We start from the raw sequence: 10809 nt of genomic DNA, 5'->3' as shown, positions 1-10809 counted from the left end.
CTGAAACAACTGAAAAACTAGACAAAATGTATAAAACAAGGCCACTTAATACCCTGGACACCAGGCACTGAAGGACAGTAATCCTTGAGAGCATAAGAAACAAAAGGGTGAGCCCTACACCATGGCCCCAGCTCACTGCCTGGAGAAAATTTCCAGGAGAATATAGAAAATTCAGAAGATTCTAAAACCTGTTGGGATTAATAAATGAATTGAGCAAGGTTGTTATATACAAGTCATTATAAAACAATTGTATTTCAATACTCTAGCAACAAATAAAAAACAAAAGACCTAAAAAGACACTTCATAAAAGACAGTATCCAAATGGCCAGTAAGCATTTGAAAAGATGCTTAGCATTATTAGTAATTATAGAAATTAAAATTAAAACCACATAAAGATACCAGTACATACTCACCAGAATGCCTGGAATGAGAAAAATGAAAAATATCGTGTGTGGCAAGGATGATAGCAATGTCCCTTCTGTGAACACTTGGAAAAACAATCGGCTGACCAGGCTGCTGCAGAGGAGGCCTCTGGGCCTCTCTCATCTTGGTTTAACAAATTCTTCTTGAAGGTAGTGAGACAGGGCTCACAGTTCCTGTGGTGTACTTATGGACCACTATATCCTTTAATTGCAGGTTCTGGGTCCTCAAAGTCAGACAAAAACAGTAGCATGTATTAAGTTTCCTACGGCTGCTATTAATACATTACCAAAAATGGGTTGGTTGAAACAACAGGTGAGAAGACCAAAATCAAGATGTTGGCAGGGTGGCACTTCCTCTGGAGGCTCTAAGGAAGGAGCTCTTCCTTGTATCTTCTAGTTCCTGGTGGCTGTTAGTATTCTGCTGCCCACAGCTACAACTCTCTGCCGGCTTCACGGTGCCTTCTCCTCTGTTATCGTCCTTTGCGTCTCTAAGGACACTTGTGATAGCATTTAGGGCCCACCCAGAGAATCCAAAGTAATTGCCTCATCTCAGAATGCTTAACTTTAATTAAATCTGCAAAGACCCTTTTCAGTAACCTTTAAAGTTCCAGGGATTAGAGCTTGATATTTTTAAGTAGTAATTATTCAACCTACTACACTTGTGTTTAGTATGTTTGAAATAAAGGAATAAACTAGTAACTGTGGAGAGATCAGGGGAAGGAGTGGCCCTGAGGAAACCTTGGTGTGTGTGTGTTGGGAGGGGGTAAACTGGGAGGAGGTAGAAGCCTTACCTAGCAGGGGAGTAATATTCTCTGGGTACAGAGGAGCGACTGGGAAACTTTACGAAGGAGTACTAAAGAAGAATTTCCCCTTTCTTTGCCAGGGTCCTAGGATCTGATCCCAATAAATAAATTACTGCACTTACATGTAAATGCACTTCCTGAAGGAGTGGGCAATAGGCATGCTGTGGTAGACCGAGCTAGCTGCCCATTCAATATCCATTCTTTCCTTCTTCACTGAAAAGAATACCACTTTTATTTGGAGCCATCCACTGCTCAGCTAAAAAAGTTCATTTCCCAGGTTTCCTTGCAGCCACTGGTCACGTGACAGTTTTGACCAGTGGGAGGTAAGCAGAATTATGCAAGTGGAGTTCTAGAAAAGCTGTTGTTTTGCTAATAAAAGGACTACACATTTGCACCTTTCCTGCAAACCCTCCCTTCTTGAAGCACTGCAGTGATGCCCTCAGGTGTAAACGTCAGAATCCATGAGACTGCAACAGAACTGTAGAATCCCCGTACCAGCCCTAAACAGTCTGCCAGTAGACTTTTCTGTTATAAAAGAAAAACAATCCAATAGGGTTTAAGCCACTGTTAAACTTGGTTTGTAGTCGAATACACTTTTAAAAAACTAAACAAAACAATAGCTAGGTGTTTCACAGATACCATAATGTCAACCATAATTGGACAATTCCAATTTCTCTGGAGACTTAAAACAAAAAATGCCTTCACACCAATGCAGGTCCCAGACTGGTCCTCTTGAATGACTGGGTATATAACCTGCTCCCATACATTAGCCATAAAGTGCAGAGAAGGTTAATTAGATTCTTTATTGATTCCACCAATGTATTAGTAGATATGGTAATAGTAAATGGTACTTTTACATTCTCTTAACCAAAAATATAACAAATATTTACACTCAATAAAAATACAAAAAGCATACAGAGGCACTGTCTTTCTAAAAGACATAAGTTTAAGAGGTATCAAAAAATAGGAGACAAACATTGCTTGTTACAGGACACTTTACAATCACTGAATTGTGCAGTATAATTGCTATTTGATTATTATGACTGTGCAGTTTTGTTTTTGTCCTTTGCTGATCAGCTCACATTTCAATTTTAAAAGGTTAAGTACAACTGTATTCTGTGTATCAAAAGTAAAGAAGCCTTAAAAAAGCACAACAGAAATTAAAGATGAACTGGGGTTCAAGTTTAAATTTGAAAATGTACTGTGACACTGTTTTGAAGATTTATCCCTTTGCTATATCACATTTACGGTAATACTAAAGGGATACATCTACTTTAATATCACATTTTTTAGAAACGTATGTATCAAAATAATAATCAGAGTCTTAAATATACAAGGAAACTCTTTCTCCCCTTCTTTTTAAAGGGGAGAAAACACTTTATAAAAATTAGAATTGTTCTTGGATATCTCCATGATTACTGTCACATTTCAAGCCTCGGAGAGATTCTCAAGGTGGTTATGCAGATGATGACAATGTGACATCACCCTCATGAAAAACCATTTAAAGGCTTTTTCTCCCCAAATATCATACTGCAAGTAACCATTTGGAGAAAGTAAGACTCTATTAAATTACAATAAACCTTTATGGAAGTATATACTGGATTTACTAATTCTCCAAATCTTTCATTATGCAGAGATTTTTTTGTTGAAACTTATTATTTGGCAAAAGTTTGCAGTGAGGATTTACTGCTTCAATAGCCCTGGCAGATTCAGAGTTGTGGTACAATGAGGGCATAGATCTCTTCAGTATACTTATAAATTTATAAAATAAAAACAAACGGGCATTTTGAATTGGAGCAAGTATAGGTTAAGGCTTCTCTTGTTCTAGTCAAGTGACAAACTAAGAGAAGGCAGGAATGTACCGTAAATTAGAATATAAAGATCAAAACGCCACGATTTTTTAAGGGATAAATACATATCAAACTAGAAAGCATTTGGCTTTAGTTCTTGATCAATGTGATCAGCTGATCCAAACACTCACATTTCAAGCTACAGGAAACAAAGGCAGCTACAGGATGCAAGTCCAAAACCACAAGCCTCTGACTCTCTGTGCAAGATATTATCCACAACATTGAGGACAACGATGGAGAAGGCTCCCATCTGGTTTGAAAGACCTGCTAAAAAAACAGATACTGTGCAAACAGCACATTTTTCCGGGGAGTGGATATAAAATGGTGAGAATAAATACCCAAACTGGATAAAAAGATGGTTGTAGCAAAAATATCTTTCACTTTGTTTTGCTCTGGACATGAAAATAATATTGTCTAAATCAGTGAAAGAAAAGTTTATGATCACAGGACCACTGTTTATAGATCAAACCTTTACAGTGTGAATTTCAAACCAGGATTTTTGATCCAGGTTACTTTCCGTTTCAATGGGCCAAGAAAGCTATGGAGCCAACTAGCCTCATTCTAACATACCTGGGGTTAATTTCTAAGGCTTAAGTTTCGTATTTACAGTTTTTTGCCCATGGGAATTTTTCAGACATGCTATTTTTTCCTAAAATGAATAAATTATCATTTTGATAGAAAAGATGGACTACTGCCATTTACCAGTTGGCACTGATTTATGATTTTAAAATGAAGGAAATAGGAGGATGATAGAGAGAAGGAAGAGAGAGCTAGGAAAAAATGAGAACTTTTCAAAAGGAAGTAATAAGCCAACTAAATCCTATAAATTCACATATGGATAACCATTCAGAAGTAAACCTATTTTTGGCTCCAAGTTGATTTGGGTAGTACACATTAATGGCTTTGGCTTTTTTTTTTTTTTTGGTAGTCACAGAAGTTTATTAACCTTTCACTTGCCTTTACACTAAAAAACAAATGAAAAAATTTAAACTTAAGATGTAGAAAACATCATACGTAATCTTTTTTAAATGCGTCAAGTCTACCTCATCCAGTAAATAGTCAATGAAATTTTAATTAAATACTTAAGAGTGCCACGCCCAACAGGCTGTTAAATATATATGTCTCCTTCTTCTCAAGGCCTAAAGTGAAAACCAAGAAATAATCACTTCCATAATTCTAGCTCCTCTTTCCCCCACAAAATTTTCAACCAATTATAGACCTTGGTGTGCTAATGAGCTTTACCTGCAGGCAACTGGGAGCTGCAGGGTTTATGAAGATTAAAAACAGCCTTGTGCTGTAAGATGGGGGTTGGGTGGTGGGTGCTGCAGAACACCGCATAAAGCTAAATTGATCTTCATGACTATACCGCCAAAGATAACATGTCCTTTAAAAAAACTCCATATTTGAGTTGTGAAAAATTTTAGGTATGGGTTTCTACAGAGTAGAACTGTCTAGAACTCATTCTCTATTTACTGGATTTATACTTATAGCTACAGTTAGACAGAGAATGACTTTCACTTAAGTTGGTATACATGTTATGTAAGATAAACATTTCATTCTTTGGAAATTAGGGTTGCTACACACCCCATCATACCCCTTCCTTTTCCCAAGAGACTGCTAGGACCCTGTGGTAGCTTCATTTGGCTTTCCAAATCCTGACCAGCAGATGGCAGTATTCTCCTTCCTAACACCTCAACAGCAAAGGGATTCCTGTTCCACTCAAACTGAGACCCCACGTTTCGTTGGTGCTATAGATGGTTACATCTCTGTATAGATCAAACATATCATCCTGTAAAGATGGCTTCAGTTTGGTCAGATCAGAGACAGTTTTATGGCCTCAAACATGAACATCAATTAACAAGAGCTCCCAAATACAAACAAAACCACAAAACTTCAAATAATAAGTTACTTTTCAAATACATAAAAATATCCTTGGTATTGGCAGACATTCTGAATTTGTCTGTTAACCCAAGCTATGGCTTGAAAATACTACCACTACTACTATCTTAAAAATAACATGTAAAGGAAAATCTATAGTGATATATATGGGGAGGACTCGAGTTTGAATTTGTTCTAGTAACTGTGGTCCCAAGGCAGGTCTGGTGTGCAAAGCGAAGACTGGTATCCAGGCACAACATCCATAGCTGAGGAAACTATGCATCTGCAGGGATTAAATGAAAGGAAGCATGATTCAGGGCTATCTCATTGCTCAGAGTACAGGGATTAAAACCTCTGGGTTAGCAGCAGGAGCAGCGAGCTATTTGTTGGCAACGGCCTGCAGAATTGTGAGTTGGTTCTGCCCACTCCTTCCTCCGTGACTTTCAGTAGACTTCAATCAGGTCAATCCAAAGGCTACACTGCTGAAACCTGTTCATTTTCTGAAAATAAAAGAAACACAGTTAAGTGGTAGGTCAGCATATTAATGAAGATCAACTAACAATCTAGTTATCTGTTTAAAAAATTAGTCAATTTCAACAAAGAAATCCTCTCAAATATCCCATCAAAGGCCAGATTTTATTGTAATGACATTTTTGACTTCTGATCACAATGAAGGCTGACAATCAACTGGAATTCAGAACTGCTTTTTAACCACTTTATTACTAGATTGTTTAGAAAGATAAAATTCATTTATTGCCAAAATTGCAAAGTTGGTCAAGAGTTCTGCTAATAAGAGGAACTCTATCAAACAGCATGATTTCAGATAATTTGACATTTTGATACTTGGAGTTTCAAGTGTCCGTGCATTAGTGTAAAACACAACTCTACCAATGTCAAGTGCCTCCTCTTAAAATTATCCTTCTACGCTGAGCTGCTATTAAATACAATCAGGTTGCCCTCTCCATTTACAAAAAACACATCATCGTATTTAGTCATTTCTTTCTTAACAGATTTCTAAAGCAGTTAAAGAAAACATTTCTGATTATGTGAAATACCAGAGCAAAGACCATTCAATGTGTTTAGCAATTCATTTAAGAGCCATTAAGGTAGTTTGTCAACATACCATCTGCTTCGCTATCTGCGTCAGTCACATCTGCTAGTTTAGGATGGGATGGCTGCAAATTATGCCTCTGAGGCTGAGTTACGATCTTCGATGGAACACAGGCCACAGGGTTGCTACTGAGAGAAGCTGGTGGCAGTCTAGAGAGGCTGTTATGCATCATCTTTGACCTCTGCACTGCCACACTATAATCTGGAGGTTTTAGGTGTAGGTGGGGTCCTTCCTTTAGGTCTGCTAAAGAAATCCCCATGTATCCTGGAGGAGTGGGAGGTGGCTCCCTATACCTATCCTCCTTCTTGGGTGAGGTGACACAGTACACTGGCATGAAAAATAAGCAATGGAAATGTTAATGAAAAATATAAGAAATGAAAAAAAAACATACTGAAACTTATTACAATGACAAAATAGAACTTAAAAAGGGACACAGTGAATATATCTGAACACAATGGCAGCAGGTTAAAAACACTTTTAATAAGCTTAATAAACTTGATATTTAAACTTGTTTTTAAAATACATAAATTACATTGGGTTTTACAAACATTAAATAGAATGAGACAGTTGAAGGAGATGACATTGATGACAAGCTTCCTCCTTTCACAGGTCAGACCACAAATCACAGAAGTGTGTGACAAATTCCTCAAGGAATACCAGTCCCAAAGGTGAATGAGTCAGAGACATTTAAGAATTCACCCTGAACATCTATACTCTATTAAATGGGGGGATTTTCATAGAAATGACATTTAGGCCCTCTACTTAAGGGCTATTTCACGTCAGTGCTGGCATATAAACAACTTTAAAGAGGAACTAATTCCTTCAAGGACCTTATTCCTAACCTCTGCTCTGTGATTAAGTGAGAAGAAAAGCCATAATTTTAGGAAATCCATCTTAAATTAAGTTTCTCTGATTTTCAGTGGACATTAAAAATAATGGTGACTTAAAATCTTTTGCCCTAAGTTTGTACACCCTGGGTCTAAGGCAAAGTTTCAAAAAACATCAGAAATAAGTTAAAAAGGAAGTTCCATGAAATTAAGACCAATCCACAAGACTCACAGGACAAATGGCTCTGAGTATCTCGATCATGTAAGCAACTTTTAAAATACAAACACTATCTATATACAAGAAGAATAAATTTAAAAGGATCATTAAATTCTCCCCTTAGAGAATCAAGTTTGCTCATATTGAAATTTCTACAACTCTACCAGTAAAATCTGCATGTAGTATCAAGGTCAGAAAGGATTTCCATTCCCATCTGAGGAGAATGGAGTGGGGAGGGGGTGGAGAGGTTGTGAAAAGAAGACAAGAATGAAGAATGTTAAGTGATTTGCCCAGAGTCATCTAGAAATGAACAAAAAAAATTTTTTTTAATCTATTTTCCCAAATGGATAAGAAGGGAAAGATTTTACACCCTTGCACACACATGCTTGTATATCCATATAACAGTTACCTAAAAGGCTTTAATAAAAAATCCTTGGAAAAAAATGAACTAAAAAATTCAACCTGTAATGAAATTTGACAAGTAAAAAATATGCTAAAAAAAGCACGTGTCTTTCATATATTTAGTAGTTTAAATTGACATCACGAATATAGTATAAAGAGTTGATTATGATAATATTGACTCAAAGTACAGTCACTCCACATGAAAAAAAAACCACAGGTGCTATTATATCTAAGTACTTATATAAACTCAAGAATAAGGAAAAAAAATGTATTTGACGGCCAAATACTAAAAGAATACACCAAGAAAGCTGTGCATGGTTAGAACGGAATCCACGAACAGAAGCTGGCACACCCATGATATGTGCTAGGAGGGTATAATGAAAAATGTTTGGGTCTTTTTTTTTTTTTTTTTTTGGCTGCATCACATAGCATGTGGGATCTTAGTTCCCTGACCAGGGATCAAACCCATGCCCCCCCTGCAGTGGAAGCACAGAGTCTTAACCACTGGACTGCCAGGGAAGTCCCTGTTTTGGACTTCTTTATCACACTTTTTCCACCACTTGTACTACCTAAAAGTAGTATCAGATTCAAAGTTCCTACCATGTATGCAAAAAGCAACTAGGGTCCAAACAATTTATGAGGTGGCAAAGAGAATAATCCCTTTATTACTACTGCACAGTAATGCAATAATATTTTCTTAATAAAACCAAAAAGATCTCAAAAGCAAAACAAGACATATAAACCTGTCCCCCTTATTAAATTCCTGCATGTCAGCTTTTTCATTTTAAATGGCTTGAATATCTGCCCCAAAGCTCTTGAGAAATCATGAACTTTTTGAAAATAATTTGCATGTGGAGGGAGGAAAGAGAGATTAGAGAAGGGAATTTTCCAAGAATAAAATTCTGGGCCAAGGTCACTTTACCACTTAAATTCTAAATGCCACAGATATGACAAAGAACACACAACTTACCAATCAAGCCCTTTTCTGTACTCGAAGTAACAGTTTTATAAACGGGGTCGATGCCGTCCTTGTGGTCCAAGCCTTCAGATGACTCAGCTAGGGTGCTCTCCAACACTCTCCGTTTAACTGTCCCATAGTTTGGTTCGTATGTATCAGACAGAGAACTAGAGGAAGCCCAACTCTGCCTCAACTGATTAGTCTCTAGGCTTCCTTTACACTGACCACAAGTTCGAGAGCAGCCTTTAGGACAGGTACAGGGCTCACAGTCAGTGGGTTCAACTTCAGCTATGGGACCATCCAAATGGGTATGTCGATAAGAGTTCAAAAAATCCCAGCCTTTTGGGTTTGGAAGGCTTTGGAAGTTGTCATGGGAGCTGCTTGAACAGGAAGTCCAACTTCCACGACCACTATCAGCTGCTTCTATAATAATATGCTCGTGAGAAATCTCATCATTGCTCACAGAAGATGAGACAGCTAAATTCTTGATTAGTGATGGCTTTGAGAGCGTCCACCTAAAATTGGAGATACACAATTAAAAGTAATTTACTGGCTTAATGGAAACAATTTCTTCAGTCCATTGCAAGTATTACTGCCTACAAGAGACTATAGAACATGCATCACAAGTGTTTAATGCCAACATAACCTTCTGGAAAAAAATGACACTGTAATCAATCATCACTAAACTTGTACTGGCATTAACGTTAATACTTAGCTCGAAACATACACTGAAGAAACTCAAATACTTAAAAGGCTTCCTCAGAATTTTTCTTGAATTATTATGAAGGATGAGGTTTGAAATGAATAAAATTAAGTATACATTTTCATTCTTGGTCAACATAATGCAACACTAGATTCTCTCCATGCACACAGAATTAAGAATCCTCAATTACAGAAACCATGTTTTATTTTTCAGTGTCTCTGAGGTACCAAGGAAACAGCAACTTCCCCAATTACCTACTACTGAATGAATTCTATCATTTATAGCAAGGGTTCTCAAACTTAGTTTCATGGACCAAATCAAGCGAACAGCCTGTTTTTTTATGGTCTTGAGCAAAGCATGGTTTTTACGTTTTAAAGGGTTTAAACAAAATGGAACAAAATACTCCAAAGATTTTGAGACAGAGACCATATACAGCCTGCAAAGCCTAAAATATGTACTCCTTTAAATGGGCCTTTACCTGCCCACCCCCCAAAAGGTTTGTGACTCCCTGATTTATAGTACAGAGCATACAGAGCAGGGATCAGCAAACTAGAGCCCAAGGGCAAATCCAGCCCTCTACCTGTTTTTGTAAATAAAGTTTTATTGGGACACAGCATGCCCATTTGTTTACAAATTGTCTAAGGCTGTTTTGATGCAACAATAGCAGGGTTGAGCAATTGCAACAGAGAGCTTACAGCCAGCTATGCCTACAATATTTACTATCTAACTTTTACAGAAAAAGTTTGTTGACTCCTGGTCTAGAGAACCATAGTTTAGAAACCCTTACAAGTATGGTGATAATACTTCACTATATCTTAAATTTTTCATATTAAAGTGTACCAGATTTAACAGTATCAGTTTAGAATCAACTTTCTCAGTGCTTTCTGAAGATTTCCATTTTGTCTGATTCTAAATAGAAATTTAGAGTTAACTTTTTTTTTAATTGACTTTTTGCTAGCTGATAATTCTTATTCTCCAAATCATACTTTGAGAGAGTAAGGATCAAGGACTAGTCCTACTCTCCCAATCTGTCTACAACGTGTATAGCACTGAGGGTACTTCCCATTACACACTCTTTTTGAGCAATCTCTAACCTTATAGCTAGAATGCAAGAACTACTTCCCACCTACCAATAGCATCTTCACTTTGAGTTCTTATTGATTGAAAAGATACATGATGTAAGTTACTTGAATCCAGTAACACTTAAAAAATGAGCACCCATATATCTTTCAAAATAGCACTTATTTGCACATTCAGTATAGAGAATACATGCTTCGTTCTCCTGTTCTTTCAACTACTCCTTTGGTGGGGGTGGTTTTACGTTCAAATTAGGGAGCACTGCTTGCAGTGGCCACTCGGCTTGGGTTTTGTGATGTGAACACAGGCAAGGATGTTTACCCAGGGCCAGGCTGACTATGGTCTCCTATCCCTGAGGAGTGCTCTGTCTTTTCAAATGCTCCAGTGGATTCAGGGACTGCCACAGCCTGGGAGGAACACCGTTCATCCTGTAGAGCTGCAGACATGGAGTCAACAGAGCAATTGCTCACAATGCTGGACCGTGAAGAAATCTCACTATGGCTGGAGTCAGACAAGTTGTCAGATTTAGCTGATGGTATAAGTGTATAACCTGAATGAGAG

General features: G+C 37.4%; 1 protein-coding gene across 11 annotated transcripts in view; it reads right to left on the bottom strand.

Annotated features, from left to right (window-relative positions):
* Positions 1 to 2009: 2009 nt before the first annotated feature.
* Positions 2010 to 10809, bottom strand: part of RAPGEF6 (Rap guanine nucleotide exchange factor 6) — a 218502-nt gene continuing 209702 nt past the window's right edge. For 9 of the 11 annotated variants that reach the window (XM_027098264.1, XM_027098295.1, XM_027098299.1 and 6 more), the window contains 4 exons: positions 10570 to 10798; positions 8481 to 8983; positions 6077 to 6391; positions 2010 to 5453 (listed from right to left, as the gene is read on the bottom strand). In XM_027098264.1, coding sequence (XP_026954065.1) covers positions 5428 to 5453; positions 6077 to 6391; positions 8481 to 8983; positions 10570 to 10798 — 1073 coding nt within the window. In that variant the 3' untranslated portion in view covers positions 2010 to 5427. Of the gene's footprint in view, positions 5454 to 6076; positions 6392 to 8480; positions 8984 to 10569; positions 10799 to 10809 lie in introns of those variants that run through there. The other 2 variants (XM_027098327.1, XM_027098364.1) reach the window with 2 other exon arrangements.

Source organism: Aethalodelphis obliquidens, unplaced genomic scaffold (genome assembly GCF_003676395.1).
Source record: "Aethalodelphis obliquidens isolate GAN/ISIS:26980383/991018 unplaced genomic scaffold, ASM367639v1 scaffold4, whole genome shotgun sequence".
NCBI classification, from domain to species: domain Eukaryota; kingdom Metazoa; phylum Chordata; class Mammalia; order Artiodactyla; family Delphinidae; genus Aethalodelphis; species Aethalodelphis obliquidens.
This window is presented reverse-complemented; position numbering and strand designations above follow the sequence as displayed.